Source organism: Oncorhynchus masou, chromosome 6, assembly GCF_036934945.1.
Source record: "Oncorhynchus masou masou isolate Uvic2021 chromosome 6, UVic_Omas_1.1, whole genome shotgun sequence".
Lineage (NCBI taxonomy): Eukaryota > Metazoa > Chordata > Actinopteri > Salmoniformes > Salmonidae > Oncorhynchus > Oncorhynchus masou.
The window spans coordinates 70702772-70723978 of record NC_088217.1 but is presented as its reverse complement, the minus strand read 5'-3'; the positions used below and the strand labels follow the sequence as shown (position 1 = coordinate 70723978).

The 21207-nt window shown below is 40.6% G+C and overlaps 2 protein-coding genes and 1 long non-coding RNA gene across 5 annotated transcripts; all 3 read left to right on the top strand.

Moving 5' to 3' along the window:
• The first annotated feature begins 12 nt into the window (after positions 1-12).
• Positions 13-7866, top strand: LOC135542537 (ras-related protein M-Ras). 3 transcript variants are annotated; one of them, XM_064969572.1, is made up of 6 exons: positions 13-165; positions 1684-1895; positions 2191-2344; positions 2495-2594; positions 3793-3872; positions 3979-7866. In XM_064969572.1, the coding sequence occupies exons 2-6, from the start codon at positions 1703-1705 to the stop codon at positions 4076-4078; spliced, it is 627 nt and encodes a 208-aa protein (XP_064825644.1). In that variant the 5' UTR covers positions 13-165; positions 1684-1702; the 3' UTR covers positions 4079-7866. The 3 variants fall into 3 exon arrangements, with proteins under 3 accessions (XP_064825644.1, XP_064825642.1, XP_064825643.1); XM_064969570.1 differs by having other exon boundaries at positions 2191-2594; XM_064969571.1 differs by lacking the exon at positions 13-165 and adding an exon at positions 202-1226 and having other exon boundaries at positions 2191-2594.
• Positions 7867-11645: 3779 nt separating this feature from the next.
• On the top strand, positions 11646-12811 carry LOC135542538 (phospholipase A2 inhibitor 31 kDa subunit-like). Its single transcript, XM_064969574.1, has 4 exons — positions 11646-11750; positions 11957-12035; positions 12234-12344; positions 12587-12811. Exons 2-4 carry the CDS (start codon positions 11984-11986, stop codon positions 12688-12690), a joined length of 267 nt encoding a protein of 88 aa, XP_064825646.1. The 5' UTR covers positions 11646-11750; positions 11957-11983; the 3' UTR covers positions 12691-12811.
• Positions 12812-14449: 1638 nt separating this feature from the next.
• LOC135542534 (uncharacterized) lies at positions 14450-18049 on the top strand. Its single transcript, XR_010456106.1, has 2 exons — positions 14450-15359; positions 15614-18049. It is a non-coding gene; the product is annotated as an uncharacterized LOC135542534 (long non-coding RNA).
• The last annotated feature ends 3158 nt before the right edge of the window (positions 18050-21207 follow it).

The window sequence follows — 21207 nt, the reverse complement described above, 5'->3', positions numbered from 1 at the left end:
CGCAAAGTAACTGTTACATTTTTGTGGCAGATGCTGGACTTTCCAGCAGCTGTGATATGAAATGGATTTGATATAAATGTACAGCTCTGAATGAGGTCAGCTTTACAACATGAGAAGGCAGGAAATGTGACTTCATGCAAGCGACTTTACAGTAAATATATTGGGGTAAGCTATTTTATTTAATCGGCTACGACATATTGCGATGTTTTGGGATGTCTGGTGTTTTCAGATGTAAAGTCACGGCTAGCTGTATCCTACTGAAATGTGTGTGAAAGTCCAATTATACCTTGTAATAATATGGTATGGCGAGGCATTTTACAATACCGAATCGCACTTTATCTGGTTATGCCTAAGCAAAGAATTGTTCAACTTTGTTATGGGATCGAATTTGGCATTATAAAAACAAAACTGTTCAGTGGGGATATGGGATTTTGTGAATCACAGATGAATGGGGATTTATGAATCACAGAGCTGACTGATCACAAATGAGGTGTATGTGTGCGCGAAGTGTGTCTGATAAATAAGGAATCACCCAGACAATATAGTCCTCGATCAACAGGTTGTGCTGGGTAGGTAGGCCTACATAATATGCGATTGGAACAGCATTTGACAACATATAACTGAAAAATAACTTAAATCATCAACTAGATTCAGCCGCGGGACGATTTGTACTTGAGCTGGTGTTCGGGGGCTGGAGCATAATTACAAATCATTTGTAGACTACAAATTATCCACAAGGACCCCACATAGATATAATGTTATAATTACTGTTATATAATGTTATATAAAACAGTAATTTAATAACTTGCTGTCGTTTGTATAAGATCACATGTCTCTCTCTGCGTGGGAATACTTGGGAACAGATTTCTTAAATTAAAATCACTTGGAGCTGATTTCCTGGTGTTTTTACAGCCTTTTATGTAAAAAAAAGTGTTTTTGTTGTTGCTCTGAACACTTTGGGAGACAAATCAGATCATAAGGTCTCCTCAGGCCCCAGGTTTGACTGAGAATTGTTATTGATTGGTCTGCCCTTGTCCCATTCTCTGGCTACAATATTGTTCTGGAGGGCCTGTAAGTTCCACAAGCATCTGGGCTCCGTTCCGGCTCCGGCCAGCGATGCAGGCCACAGTATCCACTGAGAAAGGAAACCCTCCACTTCCCGCCATTGTTGACTGCAGGAAGGAAGAACTCTCTGTGTGACCTCATCCTGTTAGGCCAGTGCCATTGTATGGAGCTGCAGGCTAGGTTTCCTTACTCATGGCGTGTGTGTGTGTGTGGGTGATTCCCTGACTTAAGTACGTCAGTAAAGATCCAGCAGACAAGGACTAGACTGCTACAGTACAGACCTCAGCCTTGTTTGAGTGTTTGATGTTTTCAGTGGAAAAAAGGGTGGGTAATTTCAACATAAGAATGGTACTGTTTTGGCCCAGTGAGTAAGCAATCATGTAAGGGATGGAAGATAAATGACTGTGTTTTCTATGCATTGCAGTGGAAAAGAAGGATCTCTGCTTTTACAATATTAATTTAAGATGTATATTGATCTATTACCACACTATTACCTGTGCCATTTAATTTGTGATTTGTGTCATGTATTTTTGTCCAATGCAAGAGAGGGGCAAAAAGCCCATTCTAAATGGCATCAGTCAGACATACACCATCTTCCGTCTTCCCTCTGTGTTCCAGGTATAGCATAGCTGTCACTATGGCAACGAGCGCTGTTCCCAGTGACAATCTCCCCACGTATAAGCTGGTAGTGGTGGGGGATGGGGGAGTGGGGAAGAGTGCGCTCACCATTCAGTTCTTTCAGAAGATCTTTGTCCCTGATTACGACCCCACCATCGAGGACTCCTACCTCAAACACACTGAGATTGATGCCCAGTGGGCCATATTGGACGGTAAATGGATTTATAGATAGCACATACATTACAAATAAAAAGCCCAACCTGTTAACCTAGCCAAAAGTACTATATCGTTTCCCCCAGAAATAACCTTTGTTATATACTGAAGAACAAGATTGAATGTTCTGTTATGAGGAGAGAAAAAAAGGAGAGTATTATTGTGCTGCCATTGTTAGATGTGAGGGATCAGCACACAGTTACACATATTTATGAATAACCAGAATCATTCATAATACTGTTCTCAGTGTAGATGTTATATGTGGGACCTGTCTGATCGTGTATGTCTCTGCAGTTCTGGATACAGCAGGCCAAGAGGAGTTCAGTGCTATGAGGGAACAGTACATGAGGACTGGGGACGGGTTCCTCATCGTGTTCTCTGTCACAGACAAGGCCAGCTTTGAACATGTGGACCGCTTCCATCAACTCATCCTCAGGGTGAAGGACCGGTGGGATTTACTAGTTAACTTCCCACTGGTGGCCGTGGCCAGGACAACAGCAATTCCTGCATTCCTTTATTCAGACATTCATGCATTTATTACTCTGGCCATCCATCCATTCGTTCATTTATTCATTGTTATTTTCCTTATTCTTTTCAGGGAATCCTTTCCTATGGTTCTTGTGGCCAACAAAGTGGATCTGCTGCACTTACGTAAAATACCCAGTGATCAGGGGAGGGAGATGGCTAGTAAACACAGTGTGAGTGAATGTGTGGACTTTACATGTACAGTGGCAAGAAAAACTATATGAACCCTTTAGAATTACCTGGATTTCTGCATAAATTGGTTGTACAATTTGATCTGATCTTCATCTAAGTCACAACAATAGACAAACACAGTCTGTTTAAATGAATAACATGCAAACAATGTTCATGTCTTTAATGAACACACCGTGTAAACATTCACAGTGCAGGGTGGAACAAGTATGTGAACCCTTGGATTTAATAACTGGTTGACCCTCCTTTGGCAGCAATAACCTCAACCAAACGTTTTCTGTAGTTGCGGATCAGACCTGCACAACCTTCAGGAGGAATTTTGGACCATTCCTCTTTACAAAACAGTTTCAGTTCAGCAATATTCTTGGGATGTCTGGTGTGAACCGCTCTCTTGAGGTCATGCAACAGCATCTCAATTGGGTTGAGGTCAGGACTCTGGATGGACCACTCCAGAAGGCGTATTTTCTTCTGTTGAAGCCATTCTGTTGTTGATTTACTTCTGTGTTTTGGGTTGTTGTCCTGTTGCATCACCCAACTTCTGTAGAGCTTCAACTGGCAGACAGATAGCCTTATATTTTCCTGCAAAATGTCTTGCTAAACTTGGGAATGTGTTTTTCTGTCGATGATAGCAAGCTGTCTAGGTCCTGAGGCAGCAAAGCAGCCCCAAACCACGATGCTCCCTCCACCATACTTTACAGTTGGGATGAGGTTTTGATGTTGGTGTGCTGTGCCTTTTTTCCCGCTGTAGTTTCATCTGTCCATAGAATATTTTGCCAGTGGCGCTGTTGAAAATCCAGGTGCACTTTTGCAAACTTCAGACTTTTGCAAACTGTTTTTGGACAGCAGTGACTCCAGGTTGGCTGACTCCTGACTCCAATTAGCTTTTGGAGAAGTCATTAGCCTAGGGGTTCATATACGTTTTCCAACCAACACTGTGAATGTTTAAATTATGTATTCAATATAGACAATAAAAGAAAATACAATAATTTGTTTGTTATTAGTTTAAGCACACTGTGTTTGCCAATTGTTCTGACTTAGATGAAGATCAGATCAAATTTTATGTCAAATTTATTCATAAATCCAGGTAATTCCAAAGGGTTCACATACATTGTATTGCCACTGTATGTAATCCACAGATATTGTTTGATCTCCATACTCAATTCTGAGCTTTTTAATTTACAGATAGCTTACATTGAAACCAGTGCTAAGGACCCAGCCATGAATGTTGACAAGGCGTTCCACGAGTTAGTTAGAGTAATCAGGTATGTTACCGCCACAAACTATTTAGAGAAGGGTTGTCTGTTTGATACAAAAGCTATGAGAGCCACTCTCTCTCTCTCTCTCTCTCTCTCTCTCTCTCACACCCAGGCAACAGATTCCAGAGAGGAGCCTGAAGAAGAAGAGGAAAACCAAGTGGCGAGCCGACAGGGCCACTGTCTCCCACCGACTGCACTGTGTTGTCCTATGATGGTTTTTTACTTGTACAGCTGGGGGAAGATGATTACATTTAGGAGAGTTTACTCTCTACACAGAGTTCCAGAAGGCAGTTTGTACCCTCTATCCTGGCACATGAGTTAGGTGGAAGGGTCAGGTCCAACAGCACAGGAGTTTCCCAGACACGGGACGTGACTGACTCGCCCTAAAAGGACCAGTGGAATCATTTACAGCTCTTCTGGGAATGTGCACTAACTTACTCAACTACATGGCGATAAAGTGGCATCAATACTGCCTTTATCTACCAATGAAGCTCTTTGACAGAGAAACTGGACATATGGGCTCACAAAGATAATCTGTAAATAATTAGGACACACTGTAGCAGGGTCACACAAACATCGTTTTAAGGTAGGCCTTTAAAACTTGGTCCTTGTTGTTTTTAAATAGCTTTCTTGTTATAGTCCCTATCATTAAGATGGAGGCCATTGAGTAAAGCACTGGAAGGAGGGAGGAAACTGGGAGCTTTCCCCAGTGAGGGGGAGTATATTAGAGAGGGGAGTGAGAGGAGGGGAGAGGATGTGTCTGTTTGTGTTGGAATCAGTGGGCCTGTCAGACAACAGAGAGAAGAAGGGAAAGTGAGGAAAGAGACACAGAGAGAGAAAGAGAGATTCCAAGTGGTTAGCATCTGGCAAAGGGACTCCAGACATTGTGTCAAAGCCTGGGAGGCAGCCAATGTGTAGCCCCATAATTTATACATGGAGAACGTCTTTATAATCTCCGAACAAGACTGTCATAGAACTGTATTGTAGCTTATTGAACACACCAAATGTCTTATTTGAATGTACACTTATGAACCGTGACCATTTTGACTTATGAGTGATCACTGGATGTTGTCGTGCACTTCTCAAAACGCTTTAAACACACTATTGTGGTGTGTTTGTGTGTGCGTGCGTGCGTGAGTGCCCTGGATATGAACATATCCTAGACGATGAAATCTAATTTTTACATGTGAATATTAGATTTCTTTGCTACTATTTCACTATTTATTTTATATAAGTAATTTATTGCTGTGTTGTCATTAGTACAAGGCTACCCCAAAGAGGCACAAAGCACAGAGCTTAACTAAGAAATTGATGGAACAAAAGACGTGTAGGCAAAGTATAAATGTGTGTTAATACATTTTGTGTTCTATTATATGTGTACACATCTTGAGTAAACTGGTTTGTCTGGATAAAACCATAATTATAATGAAACAGAAGACTGTCTGTCTCTGTCAATCTCAGTGAATATTAGTGAGTTGATGGTGCCCTCCAGTGGATATAAATGTAACTGCAAGAATGGAACAACATTTAGCGCGGTTGTACATTTGGCCCTTTGTTCTGGGGGTTATACAGTGCATTCAGAAAATATTCACAACCCTTGACCTTTTCCACATTTTGTTGTGTTACAGTCGGACTTGAAAAAAACAGACATTGAGTATCCCTTTGAGCATGGTGAAGTTATTATTACACTTTGGATGGTGTATCAGTACCAGGTCACTACCAGGGCCGGCTCCAGGCATAAGCGACAGAAGCAGTCGCTTATGTGTGTTTTTTTTTTGGAACTCAGTCGGGGTCTGAACTTACTGTTGCAAGTTAGAATAGTAGAATACACAAGGTGCAAGTTAAAAGTGTGGTTGTGCATCAGCAGTTTTCCTCTTGTTTTGTCAGTCACTGATAGTCACTCAATTAGCCATGTCAGCGAACAATTTTTAGATGACTAAGTTTGTCTGGCCAATTATCTGAACTTGGGGCATGTGCCCAGGGGCCCTTTTTTAGGACCTATCTTTTTAACCACAGATCCTAGAAGCGCTCTGTTTTCACATACACTGCTTTTGGAAAGTATTCAGACCCCTTGACTTTTTCCACATTTTGTTAGATTAAAGCCTTATTCTAAAAGTGATTAAATCGTTTCCCCCCCCCCCCCCGCATCAATCTACACACAATACCACATAATGAATAAGCAAAAACAGGTTTTCAGAATGTTTTGCTAATTTCTTTAACTTTAAAAAACGGAAAAATTATATTTACATAAGTATTCAGACCCTTTGGCAGTGATTACAACTTTGAGTCTTCCTGGGTATGATGCTAGAAGCTTGGCACACCTGTATTTCGGGAGTTTCGCCCATTCTTCTCTGCAGATCCTCTCAAGCTCTGTCAGGTTGGATGGGGAACATTGCTGCACAGCTATTTTAAGGTCTCTCCAGAGATGTTCGATCGGGTTCATGTCCGGGGTCTGGCTGGGCCACTCAAGGACACCTGTCCCGAAGCCACTAAGGGTTGTTGTCCTGTTGGAAGGCGAACCCTCGCCCCAGTCTGAGGTCCTGAGCGCTCTGGAGCAGATTTTCATCAAGGGTCTCTCTGTACTTTGCTCCATTCATCTTTGCCTTGACCCTGACTCGTCTCCCAGTCCCTGCTGCTGAAATACATCCCCACAACATGATGTTGCCACCACCATGTTTCACCATAGGGATGGTGTAAATAAGGCATTTCTGTTTTTTATTTGTAATACATTTTTTGCTTTGCCATTATGGGGTATTGTGTGTAGAGTCAAGGGGTCTAAATACTTTCTGAAGGCACTGTATGTAGACACTGTGATGAAGATGATGAATACAAGGTTGAAAAGTGGCAGAATTTCCATTTAAAACACTCCACCCCGTGGCAAAATGGCTAGAATTGAAGAAAATGTGCTTTAGAACCACTAAACCTCTCTCTGCCAAATGGCAAAACGAGCAGAATTGCATGAAATGTGTTATAAAATTGCGAAATTTTCTCTCCACCCCATGGCAAAATGTGTAGAACTACAGAAAACTTGCTTGAAAAAGGCAACATTTTCTGTACGCTTCATGGCAAAATGTGTAGAATTGCAAATCAACTTTAAAACATACATTTTTTTCTCTCTGCCGTCAAGAGGGTGTCTACTAAAACATCTTGCCCTCTTGGTGACGGGGCCCCTCAACCAAATCTCACTTAGGGCCCCGTAAGCCTAGATCCAGCCCTGGCCACTACAAAGACGTGTCCTTTTTTACTCGATACTAACCAAAATGACAGAGTGAAAAGAAGGACGACTGTACAGAATAAAAGATATTTCATAACATGCATCCTGTTTGCACTAAGGCACTAAATTAAACATGCAAAAAAATGTGGCAAAGAAGTTAACTTTATGTTCTGAATACAAAGCTTTACTGTATGTTTGGGGTAAATCCAACACATCACTGAGTACCACTCTTCATATTTTTAAGCATGGTGGTGGCTGCATCATGTTATAGGTATGTTTGTCTTCGGCAAGGACTAGGAAGTTTTTAAGAGTAAAAATAAACATAATAGAGCTAAGTACAGGCAAAATCCTAGAGGAAAACCTGGTTGAGTGCTTTCCAACAGACCCTGGGGAGACAAGTTCACCTTTCAGCAGGACAAAAACCTAAAACACAAGGCCAAATATACACTGGAGTTGATTACCAAGACAACATTGAATATTCATGAGTGGCCTAGTTACAGATTTATCTTAAATCAGCTTGAAAATCTATGGCATGACTTGAAAATGGCTGTCTAGCATTGATCAACAACCAATTTGACAGAGCTTCAAGAGTTTTTTAAAGAATAATGTGCAAATATTGTACAATCCAGGTGTGCAAAGCTCTTAGAGACCTAGAAAGACTCACAGCTGTAATCACTGCCGACAGGGATTCTAACTTGTATTGAATCAGGGCTGTGAATATTTTATGTAAATTTGATATTTCTGTATTTCATTTTCAATAAATGTGCAGAAATGTCTGAAAACATGTTTTCACTTTTCACTCTGAATTGTGTGTAGATGGGTAAGAAAAAATTTGAAGATTTAAACCATTTTACATTTTCAAGGGCTATGAATACTTTCTGAAGGCACTGTATCCCACAGAAAGCGAAGCACTGAAATAGCCAAATCTAGTTTATGTACTGGATCAATTTGTTGTTTCTTAGATTTAGAGACTGAAAATCTTCTGAATATATCAAATCCTATTCATGTGGTCCTTTTTCTAAGCATGCTGCATTTTAGCCAGTGATGTTCAATTCACGATAATCCAAATTAGGCTTGTGACTAAGAATACGTCGCAGTGAAGAGGGTTGATGATGAGTAATGCGATCCTTTGTGATCAGCCTCTAAAAGTGTAATATAGGGAAAATGGTCCAGCTCAGAGAGTAGTACAATGGATCACGCAGAGCACGACACACAGTACAAAGTCCAACAGCAGTGTAGATAATTAACATGCTTCTTTAAATAGGCCTACATAATGTCAAGGAGTTCTTGAGAAAGAAGCTAACATGACCATGTCAATCTGAAAGTATCAACAGGCTAACATGTCCATCTGGCATCAATATTTCAAAACAAACTCTTATACATTGCAGATTATATAAACTATGATATATTCCGGTACAAGAGTAAGAAAAAAAAAAGAAATGATTTACCCACCAACGATGGGTCGTTGGATCAACGATGGATTTCAACAGCTCTCCAGTCTAATTGCTTGCTCTCACTCACACACTGCGCATGCGCAATCCCATAACTGCTTGCACACCTCATTTATGAATCTCGTAAAGGGACAGTGCCATCTAGTGGATTTAAATGAATACAGCTATGCGCTTTTACCACCTTGCTACATTGAGAATATATCCGATTGTTCATATTTGCCTGCTAGGCTTATATATCCATGTTATTCTATATGTATTTTATTCTATTCTATATTCTAGTTTTCCGGGATCGAATAAAGTGAGAACATGATTGTTTTAACTTGTTTTAAATGTACAGTATACTCCCATTTTATTTGTCATATTGTCAGTATAGTGTTGTAAAAAAGCATTTGCCCCCTTTCTAATCTTGTATTTTTGCCAATTTTTGATACTGAATGTTATCAGATCTTCAACCAAAACCTAATATTAGATAAAGGGAACCTGAGTAAACCAATAACACAACAATTATATACTTATTTCATTAATTTCATAAACAAAGTTATGTAAGTCTGCAACACTCAATGCCAACACTCAATGTGAAAAAGTACATTTCCTCTTACACTCAATAACTGGTCGTGCCACCTTTAGTTGCAATGACGCCAACCAAAAGCTTCCTGTAGTCGTTTATCAGTCTCTCACATCAATGTGGAGGAATTTTGTTTCACCTTTCCATGCAGGACTGCTGTAACTCAGTGACATTTGTGGGTTTTCAAGCATGGATTGCTTGTTTCAAGTCCTGCCAAAACATCTCAATTGAGATTAGGTCTGGACTTTGACTAGGTCATTCCAAAACTTCAAATTTCTTTCTTTTTTAGCCATTTTCATGTGTGTTTTGGATCATTGTCTTGCTGCATGACCCAGCTGTGCTTCAGCTTCAGCTTTCAGACAGATGTCCTGACATTCTCCTGTAGAATTCTCTGATACAGAGAATAATTCATGGTTCCTTCTATATTAAGGCAAGTTGCCCAGATCCTGAGGCAGCAAAGCATCTCCAAAGCATCACACGACAACCACCATGCTTGACCGTTGGCATGAGGTTCTTACTGTGGAATGCAGTGTTTGGTTTTTGCCAGGCATAATGGGACCCATCTCTGACCTGCAGCATTAGGTAGGTTCACAGCGCAAGCTACGCAGCCTACTCATCCTTTGGTTTGGCTTCTCTTCAAGGTAACCCACCACATTGGCTTGTTAGGGAGGCCTAATGTTTCTTTATATTTCCCCATTTTTTTCTTTTCATTGTTTTTGATGTCATTTTCAAAGCTTTACAGGTTCATTTCAAATAGTTCATCTTATTTTTTACTTCCCCACCTCCTTTTTCAACCCTCAAAAAAAATGAAAAGTAGGTGGAAGATGAAAAAGTGTGCTTAGCTCCTGTAACTGCTACGCAGCGCAATCACATAGCTACATCACAATTACAGCCGGTGACAGTTCAGGAATGTTAAACCCAATGATCCTTTCATTTGAGTGGTAGGTTACCCATTCCAGTACTGTACGTATTAATCTCTGACACTGCACCTGTGTCCATGTCTTTTCTTATCGGGTTCTTTTCCCAAAGCACTGTGTTTATCAGTCTCATATTTCTGAATAAAGGAGGGGCCGGAGGAAGGAGAGTTACACTGAAACCTGCAGAGGTACAGAAGGTAAGATTGACCAAAGGGCACAGACTTCACACTTTTTGAACCCTGTTTGAAATGTCTGTCTGAGCCGAGGACACGAAGACTTTAAGGTATTGAACAATACGTTAACTGTCGTGTCTACATAGGTTATACTGTTGAAATGTGTCTTCCTTTCTCTTAGAACCACATCCAAACATGAAAGTCTTTGCTTTTGGTCTCCTGCTCCTGGTGCCCGTCATCTATGGTAAATATCTCTTCATGTTGAACCATCCTAATGTTTTTCTTTTCAAAAGTTCAAATTGAATAAAAACCTCGATAGTAGGTCAGTAGTGTGCACTAGGCTACACACTATGACTGTGGCCAGTGACTTTCAAGGTTTACTCAGGTTTTCGTTAATGTTTCTCTATTTCTCTCTGTCTCTTTCTCTCCCCCCTCTCTCAGGTGAGGCCCTGCAGGGCCATAAGTGTGTCCGGGCCACGCCAGGCAGTGGTGATTGTGTGGGGACTGTGGAGACCTGTCCTCCCGAGCTGGATGCCTGTGCCAAAGTGACCTATCCTTCCCCTTATGGTGAGTCCCAGCACCATTGAGTCGGCATGGCATATAGCCACAATCACTGCCACAGTGCCTTATTAATCCAACCAGAAATCCATCAAAGACATACACACACAAACAACAGAAATCTATTTACTAGGTAGGCCTACAAGATTATCACTCAGTCAAAAGTCATTACCTGCTGGACAAAAACTGGTTGAGTCAATGTTGTTTCCATGTCATTTTAACCCCACAAGAATCTAGGTGATGACGTTGAATCAACATAGAAAACTGATTGGGTTGGAAAAAGGTCATCAACGTAAGGGCATTTCCTCTTTTTATCACCCAGCTTTGAACCTAAATCCAATGACACAGTGACATTTCTTGTTGATTTCATGTTGAATTCACGTTAGTTGACAACTCAACCAAATGTAAATCAAAACTAGATGTTGAACTGACGTCTGTGCCCTGTGGGTATCGTCATCATCATGTCCCCCCCCCCTCTCTATCTTTCTATCTTTCCCATGGCCTCTACTCACCTTCTGTATCATTGGTATGCGTGTGGCTGGAGCCCAGTTCAAATGGCAATGAAATACATTCAGTATTGCAAAATGATATTTTAACCTTTTGTTCCTGATTTCCAAATATGTCTAAATGTCATAATAAGAACTTGTTTATATGTGATATGAATGATTCATCATCCAACACCACCTCTTAGATAAACTTCGCACACCAGTCAGTTGTTTTGTTGCGCTTTAATATTTCGAAATTCTCTTAACCCCCTGTCCTGGAATGTCCCAGTATGGAACACGACACTGCAAACCTTTGTCTCGTGAAATCCGGGAATTTCCATTCTTTTACAGAGAGACAAAGGGCACTGCTTGTGCTAAACCTGAGTAAATCCATTGCCCAAAATCTCACACAAGTGACTCATAGATAGCAGCTTTATTAGCATACTATGCTGTATAAAAGGAGAAGGAGAAGGAGAAGGAGAGTTAAGGAAGCTCAATACACCTAAAGGAAATACAATCAGGTGAGCAACTACTCTACTATCTACAGCACCTAATAACTTTGTCTTGTGATACTGTGCTACTGGGGTTGTGAAATGGTTGCTTTCAGAATGTTCCTGCACATTTCAAATAAATCAGACTTAACATGTTGCAATTGTTGAACATTGCATAATCCCACCACATAGAGGGAGTCTTTGGTGATTTATTTTTTCTATTGTTGGAACGACAGATCATAAGACTCCTGAAGAAAGAAAAGATGAAAGCTGTATGTTTTTCTCTGCTTCTCCTGCTGCTGGCGTGTAGCTTTGGTGAGTCTGCCCATCAAGGTCTTCATCTTATTTCATGTCTTTATTTGACAGGGACAATGCCAAATAAACACATGTACCAGATTAAAGATAGATTATTCTCATCTCCATTCTTTATGCTCCAGTCTCCCAGTCAACACAATGGATAACCAGACACACTCCAATACAACAGAGATGATTCTGTTCTTCTGTTTTCTCCAGGAGAGGGCCTGAAATGCAACCGTTGTGTTGGCAAAGGCTGCAGAAACACAGTGGAGACCTGCCGTTTTGACCATGACACCTGCGGCACGGTCTTATTCAAGCCCCCACTCCGTACGTATCTATTATCCCCTTCACTAGGCAGTATATCCTGAGTTTCATCTGTATATACCCCTTCACTAGGCACTTTACTGTGTTTAACCCTAGGATCAGTAACCAATCGGGAAAACACAAAATACCTGATCCTTTTGATTGACATCTAAGGAAAACATTTGCTTTATCCAATCAAGAAAATGTGCTGGTTTGTGTCTTCTGTATCTGGTGTTTTATCCTGTCTCGCTTCTCTCTCTCCACAGCTATCTCATACTTCAAGAGATGCATGAAGATGTCAGAATGCATGCTGCTGGGAAGCAACAAGGACATTGATGCCTATTGCTGCACCACCAACCAATGCAACTGAGAGACACATCCTCTGTCTACCATACTGTATACTATACAGTCCATTAATTGTACTAATCAATGCACATGATTGAATCTGCCAAGAAGTAACAGAAATAAAGTTGTACTTTTTTTTGCAAACAGTTAGCATTTATTGATTATTTATGTTTGACATCATTAACATGTGATTAGCCAGGTGATGGCCTGAAACATGAGCACTGCACTGAGCAAGTTCAGTTTATACATGCTAAGTCATATACAGCGTATATTATGTATTACCCAATACCTCCACAGAAAATATAGACTACATTTAGTTGTTCTGTTGAGGGTTTGATATCTTAAATGTATCATTACACACTCTGTCCCGATGTGGACTGTCCACATGTGGAACAGAGCAGACCATGGATAACTATAGTTTTAACTATGCTTCCGGAAAGTTTTTTTTTTTTAATCCGGGAAATTGACTACTTTTCTGAGCTATTTGAAAACAGATCTCAGAAATCGACTACTTTTTTAAGCATATTTAAATACACATCTCAGAAAGTAAGTACTTTTGTTTAACTATTTGAATACAGACCTGAGAAAGCAACTGTTTCAAAAAGTACATTGGCAAGAAAAAGTATGTGAACCCTTTGGAATTACCTGGATTTCTGCATAAATTGGTCATACAATTTGATCTGATGCTCATTTTAGTCACAACAATAGACAAACACAGTCTGCTTAAACTAATAACACACAAACAATTATATGTTTTCATGTCTTTATTGAACATACCTTGTAAACATTCACAGTGCAGGGTGGGGAAAGTATGTGAACCCTTGGATTTAATAACTGGTTGACCCTCCTTTGGCAGCAATAAACAATCCGATTTAAAATGCTGTGGCATGACCTCAAGAGAGCAGTTCACACCAGACATCCCAAGAATATTACTGAACTGAAACAGTTTTGCAAAGACGAATGGTCCAAAATTCCTCTTAACCGTTGTGCAGGTCTTATCTACAACTACAGAAAACTTTTGGTTGAGTTTATTGCTGCCAAAGGAGGGTCAACCAGTTATTAAATCCAAGGGTTCACATACTTGTTCCACCCTGCACTGTGAGTGTTTACACGGTGTGTTCAATAAAGACATGAAAACGTATCATTGTTTGTGTGTTATTCGTTTAAGCAGACTGTGTTTGTCTATTGTTGTGACTAAGATGAACATCAGATCAAATTTTATGACTAATATATGCAGAAATCCAGGTAATTCCAAAGGGTTCACATACTTTTTCTTGCCACTGTATATAGAGTAGGCGAAGGGAACTACTTGTGCTAAACCTAAGTAAATATTGCCATTATCTCACACAAGTGACTCATAGATAGCAGCTTTATTAGCATATTATGCTGTATAAAAGGAGAAGGAGAGGAAAGTCAAGTAAAAGAGAGCTCAACACACATCCAAAGGAAATACAATCAGGTGAGCAACTACTCCACAATCTATTGCTCTTCATAACTTTGGCTCATGATATTGTGCCACTTGGGTTGTGAAATGTTTGGTTTCAGAATGTTTCTGCACATTTAAACAAATAAGAGGTAGACCTACAGTGTGTAGACCTACATAGATTTACAGTACCTGTTGTAATTGTTGGACAGGATAATCCCACCATAGAAAGGGAGTCTTTGATGATGCATTATTTTCTATTGTTGGAACGACAGATCAAAAGACTCCTGAAGAAAGAAAAGATGAAAGCTGTATGTTTTTCTCTGCTCCTCCTGCTGCTGGCGTGTAGCTTTGGTGAGTCTGCCCATCAAGGTCTTATTTTAGCATATAATAACTCACCAACAGCAACTCTTTAACTGTTCAAACTACATACACCAAACTAACTTTCACATGTTCAGACTATCCTAACATTTCCTTTACCCTACTTTGTCAACTATGACCAGTTACAGTACCACCATTACTACTGCAGACACTACCACTACAAAACTAAATGTCCTCTCACTGTCAACTGTGTTTATTTTCAGCAAACTTAACATATATAAACATTTGTATGAACATAACAAGATTCAACAACTGAGACATAAACTGAACAAGTTCCACAGACATGTGACTAACAGAAATTGAATAATGTGTCCCTCAAAATCAAAAGTAACAGTCTGTATCTGGAGTGGCCACCAGCTGCATGAAGTACTGCAGTACATCTCCTCCTCATGGACTGCACCAGATTTGCCAGTTATTGCTGTGAGATGTTAACCCACGTTTCCACCAAGGCACCTGAAAGTTCCTGGACATTTCTGGGGGAATGGCCCTAGCTCTCACCCTCCGATCCAACAGGTCCCAGACGTGCTCAATGGGATTGAGATCCGGGCTCTTTGCTGGCCATGGCAGAACACTGACATTCCATTCCTGTCTTGCAGGAAATCACGCACAGAACGAGTAGTATGGCTTGTGGCATTGTCATGCTGGAGGGTCATGTCAGGATGAGCCTGCAGGAAGGGTACCACATGAGGGAGGAGGATGTCTTCCCTGTAACGCACAGCTTTGAGATTGCCTGCAATGACAAGCTCAGTCCGATGATGCTGTGACACACCGCCCCAGACCATGATGCACCCTCCACCTCCAAATCGACCCCGCTCCAGAGTACAGGCCTCGTTGTAACGGTGTAACACTCATTCCTTCAACGATAAATGTGAATCCGACCATCACCCCTGGTGAGACAAAATCGCAAATCGTCAGTAAAGATCACTTTTTGCCAGTCCTGCCAGGTCCAGCGACAGTGGGTTTGTGCCCATAGGCAACGTTGTTGCCGATGATGTCTGGTGAGGACCTGCCTTACAACAGGCCTACAAGCCCTCAGTCCAGCCTCTCTCAGCCTATTTTGGACAGTCTGAGCACTGATGGAGGGATTGTGAATTCCTGGTGTAACTCAGGCAGTTGTTGTTGCCATCCTGTACCTGTCCTGCAGGTGTGATGTTCGGATGTACCGATCCTGTGCATGTGTTGTTACACGTGGTCTGCCACTGCGAGGACAACGGGCTGTCCGTTCTGTCTCCCTGTAGCGCTGTCTTAGGCATCTCACAGAACGAACATTGCAGTTTATTGCCCTGGCTACATCTGCAGTCCTCATGCCTCCTTGCAACATGCCTAAGGTACTTTCACGCAGATGAGCAGGGACTCTGGGCATCTTTCTTGTGGTGTTTTTCAGAGTCAGTAGAAAGGCCACTTTAGTGTCCTAAGTTTTCATAACTGTGACCTTAATTGCCTACCTTCTGTAAGCTGTTAGTGTCTTAACGACCGTTCCACAGGTGCGTGTTCATGAATTGTTAATGGTTCATTGAACAAGCATGGGAAACAGTGTTTAAACCCTTTACAATTGAAGATCTGTGAAGTTATTTGGATTTTTACAAATTTTCTTTGAAATACAGGGTCCTGAAAAAGGGACATTTCTTTTTTTGCTGAGTTTATAATGTATTTCAAAACCATACACACTTTGAAACAAGCAAGCAAACACAGCACATTTTCTTCAGGATATGTACTTTTCAGTGATCACTGTAAGCCTAAAGAGTCTATTTATTATTATTTATTTATTTATTTATTTCACCTTTATTAAACCAGGTAGGCTAGTTGAGAACAAGTTCTCATTTGCAACTGCGACCTGGCCAAGATAAAGCATAGCAGTGTGAACAGACAACACAGAGTTACACATGGAGTAAACAATTAACAAGTCAATAACACAGTAGAAAAAAAGGGGAGTCTATATACATTGTGTGCAAAAGGCATGAGGAGGTAGGCGAATAATTACAATTTTGCAGATTAACACTGGAGTGATAAATGATCAGATGGTCATGTACAGGTAGAGATAGTGGTGTGCAAAAGAGCAGAAAAGTAAATAAATAAAAACAGTGTGGGGATGAGGTAGGTGAAAATGGGTGGGCTATTTACCAATAGACTATGTACAGCTGCAGCGATCGGTTAGCTGCTCAGATAGCACATGTTTGAAGTTGGTGAGGGAGATAAAAGTCTCCAAACTTCAGGGATTTTTGCAATTCGTTCCAGTCACAGGCAGCAGAGTACTGGAACGAAAGGCGGCCAAATGAGGTGTTGGCTTTAGGGATGATCAGTGAGATACACCTGCTGGAGCGCGTGCTACGGATGGGTGTTGCCATCGTGACCAGTGAACTGAGATAAGGCGGAGCTTTACCTAGCATGGACTTGTAGATGACCTGGAGCCAGTGGGTCTGGCGACGAATATGTAGCGAGGGCCAGCCGACTAGAGCATACAAGTCGCAGTGGTGGGTGGTATAAGGTGCTTTAGTGACAAAACGGATGGCACTGTGATAAACTGCATCCAGTTTGCTGAGTAGAGTGTTGGAAGCTATTTTGTAGATGACATCGCCGAAGTCGAGGATCGGTAGGATAGTCAGTTTTACTAGGGTAAGTTTGGCGGCGTGAGTGAAGGAGGCTTTGTTGCGGAATAGAAAGCCGACTCTTGATTTGATTTTCGATTGGAGATGTTTGATATGAGTCTGGAAGGAGAGTTTACAGTCTAGCCAGACACCTAGGTACTTATAGGTGTCCACATATTCAAGGTCGAAACCATCCAGGGTGGTGATGCTCGTCGGGCATGCGGGTGCAGGCAGCGATCAGTTGAAAAGCATGCATTTGGTTTTACTAGAGTTTAAGAGCAGTTGGAGGCCACGGAAGGAGTGTTGTATGGCATTGAAGCTCGTTTGGAGGTTAGATAGCACAGTGTCCAAGGACGGGCCGGAAGTAAATAGAATGGTGTCGTCTGCGTAGAGGTGGATCTACGCATTAGATACAACTACAGCTAGCTATCAGTAGGCCTGAATACGAACCTATTCTACCTAGTTCTTCAACGACCACAAAAAATACTTTTAAAGAGCTGTCATCTCTAGGTGCACCATCACATTTCTCCCTCCAAATAATATCGTAAAACGTTCTAATCATTATATAATCATTTAACTAAAATCAAACTTCAATCACACGGAACATTTTACAAAAGTAAATTGTGCATCGACTTGTCTAAAACCCACAGCATGAATGATTTGGAGTTGCTTTACTTTCCTAAGTGTTGTCCACGTGATCCTGCTTTACTTTCCTAAGTGTTGTCCACGTGATCCTGCTTTTTATTCCCACCTTCTGACATCTTCGCATTGTCCTGTCTTTCTGCTGTTATTTTTCACACGCAACAACAGTAGTTCAGACATTTTTGTGATACAGCTGCCCCGCAATCCAGTGTAACGTGGTTGATATGGTCGTCTATCAAAGCAATCAAAGCAATCATTTTACTACAGTGCCTTCAGAAAGTATTCATGTCCCTTGACTTATTCCACTGTTGTTGTGTTACTGCCGAAATTGATTAAATATATTTTTTATTTCACCCATCTTCACACAATACCTCATAATGACAAAGTGAAAACAAGTTTTCAGACATTTTAGCAAGTTGAATGAAAATTAATGTTACGGTTTTCTATGTGCAAAGGAGAGTCGGACCAAAATGCGGCGTGTAGATTGCGATCCATGTTTAATAAACAAAAGTAAACACGAATCAATTACAAAAACAACAAACGTAACGAAAACCGAAACAGCCTATACTTGTGTAAACTAACACAGAACAGGGACAAAAGGACAACAAGGACAATCACCCACGAAACACTCAAAGAATATGGCTGCCTAAATATGGTTCCCAATCAGAGACAACGATAAACACCTGCCTCTGATTGAGAACCACTTCAGACAGCCATAGATACACCTAGAACACCCCACTAAGCTATCATCCCAATACATGTGAAAAAAAACAATACAAAAACACACCACATACAAAAACCCATGCCACACCCTGGCTTGACCAAATAAATGAAGAAAACACAAAATACTTAGACCAGGGCGTGACAATTAAATACAGAAATATTTCATTTACAATAGTATTCAACCCCATGAGTCAATACATGTTAGAATCACCTTTGGCAGCGATTAGATCTGTGAGTCTTTCTGGGTAAGTCTCTAAGAGATTTGCAGACCTGGATTGTACAGTACTTGCACAATATTCTTTCAAAAAAATCTACAAGCTCTGTCAGGTTGGTTGTTGATCATTTCTAGACAGCCATGTTCAAGCCAATTTCAGTCAAACAATTTACTAGGCCACTCAGAAACATTCAATGTTGTCTTGGTAAGCAGCTCCAGTTTACATTTGGCATTGTGCTTACATTTGGCCTTTTATTTTCCTGCTGAAGGGTACATTTGTCTCCCAGGGTCTGTTGGAAGGCAAACTGAACCAGGTTTTCCTCTAGGATTTTGCTTGTACTTTGCTCTATTCTGTTTATTTTTTACACTTAAAAACTCACTAGTCCTTGCCGAAGGAAAGTATGCTTGAAAATATGAAGAGTGGTACTCAGTGATGTGTTGTGTTGGGTTTGCCCCAAACATACAGTAACGCTTTGTATTCAGGACATAAAGTTAATTTCTTTGCCGCATATTTTGCAGGTTTAATTTAGTGCCTTATTGCAAACAGGATGCATGTTATGCAATATTTTTATTATGTACAGGTGTCCTTCTTTTCACTGTTGATTGTTGTGTTACATTCACTGGACACCCACCAATTAAACTTCATGTACAATTACCATCTAATTTTATTTCTTTATTTGACAGGGACCATGCCAATTAAACACATGTACCAGATTAAAGCTAGCTTATTCTCATCTCCATTCTCTCATTATACACAATGGATAACCAGACACACTCCAATACAAGAGATGACGCTGTTCTTCTGTTTACTCCAGGAGAGGGCCTGAGATGCAACCGATGTATTGGCAATGGCTGCAGTAACACAGTGGAGACCTGCCGTGTTGACCATGACACCTGTGCCATGGTCATATTCAAGTACCCACTTCGTACGTACTGCATCTATTATCCCCTTCACTAGGCAGTATACTCTCAGTTTCATCTGTATATACCCTTTCACTTGGCACTTTACTGTGTTTAACCCTAGGATCAGTAACCAATCGGGAAAACACAAAATATTGGATGCTTTTGATTGACATCTAAGGAAAACGTTTGCTTTATCCAATCAAGAAAATGTGCTGGTTTGTGTCTTCTGTATCTGGTGTTTTATCCTGTCTCGCTTCTCTCTCTCCACAGCTATCTCATACTTCAAGAGATGCATGAAGATGTCAGAATGCATGCTGCTGGGAAGCAACAAGGACATTGATGCCTATTGCTGCACCACCAACCAATGCAACTGAGAGACACATCCTCTGTCTACCATACTGTATACTATACAGTCCATTAATTGTACTAATCAATGCAAATTATTGAAACTGTCAAGAAGTAACAGAAATAAAGTTGTACTTTTGCTTCTTTGTTCCAAATAGTTTGCATTTATTGATTATTTATGTTTGACATAATTAACCTGTGATTAGCCAGGTGAAACATGAGCACTGCACTGAGCAAGTTTGTATATTCTGTGGTGGTACAGGGTAATATATATTATAGGCTATAAACTAGTCCTGTATATGACTTGTATATGATTTATCAGCTATAAACTAGACTCCATTCAGCTTAAAAGTGTCATTACACACTCTGTCCCAATGTTGAATGTTCCAATGTGGAACAGAGCAGATCTTGAATAGCTGAGTTGTGGAAAGTTAATCTGGTGGAGCAAATAGCTTCTTTGGAGGTAACTACAACTATTTGAATACAGATCCCAAAAATGACTGCTTTTTAAAACTATTTGTGTTTTCAAATAAAGTACAAAATGTAACGATTTTCGGCCCAGATCTGGAACAGTCCCTGTTTTGTGGCACTGACCGCTGTAAACTTTCTTGTCTTGCGTAATCTCTTCTGAAAACCAGGAATTCCCATCCTGATATTCAGATCCAGACAAGAGGACATCTGGGAAATTCTGTGCTAAACCTGAATAAATGAAACATTGCCTAATGAATATCAGAGAATAGATTCAAGTATATTAGCTGCTTCATGACATATGGAGAGGAGAAAGGAAAGGAAAGGAAAGCTAGAATCAAAATACAATTGATTGGACCAGAAAGAACGTCTCTAAATGAAGCTTAACCAGGTCAGAGATTCTGTTTGAGTTGTAGCCTACCTGCAACTACTTCACTATTTATTGCTCATAACAACACACTATAACAATACGCTACGAGAAGAAACACAAACACTAAAATGCTTAAAAAGTTGTAAAGTGTTACAAATATTTGTCTCAATTAAATTGTGCTTCTTGGGTTTCACCATGTCTATCATTATACACAAGCCTGCATGTGAAGCAGCGGAACAGGACCGACTATATACGTTAGTCACACTAAGCACTCTTTGATGACATATGTTCTATCGTTAAAATGACAGCTCAAAAGACACCTGAAGAGAAGGAAAGATGAAAGTGGTGTGTGTTTCTCTCCTTCTCCTGCTGCTGTCTTTAAGCTATGGCGAGTCTGCCCAAAAAGAGTACTCTGTGTCTTACTAGGTATGATATATCCTTCCTGTTTGGCCCTGTCCGGGGGTGTCCTTGGATGGGGCCACAGTGTC

Excerpts from the sequence above, each read along its gene's own strand:
- LOC135542537 (XM_064969570.1), top strand. The coding sequence starts at position 1,703 with ATGGCAACGAGCGCTGTTCCCAGTGACAATCTCCCCACGTATAAGCTG. Across the intron at positions 1,896-2,190 it reads CCAGTGGGCCATATTGGACG|TTCTGGATACAGCAGGCCAA; the intron begins GTAAATGGATTT and ends ATGTCTCTGCAG. Across the intron at positions 3,873-3,978 it reads GAGTTAGTTAGAGTAATCAG|GCAACAGATTCCAGAGAGGA; the intron begins GTATGTTACCGC and ends TCTCACACCCAG.
- LOC135542538 (XM_064969574.1), top strand. The coding sequence starts at position 11,984 with ATGAAAGCTGTATGTTTTTCTCTGCTTCTCCTGCTGCTGGCGTGTAGC. Across the intron at positions 12,036-12,233 it reads GCTGCTGGCGTGTAGCTTTG|GAGAGGGCCTGAAATGCAAC; the intron begins GTGAGTCTGCCC and ends TGTTTTCTCCAG. Across the intron at positions 12,345-12,586 it reads CTTATTCAAGCCCCCACTCC|CTATCTCATACTTCAAGAGA; the intron begins GTACGTATCTAT and ends CTCTCTCCACAG.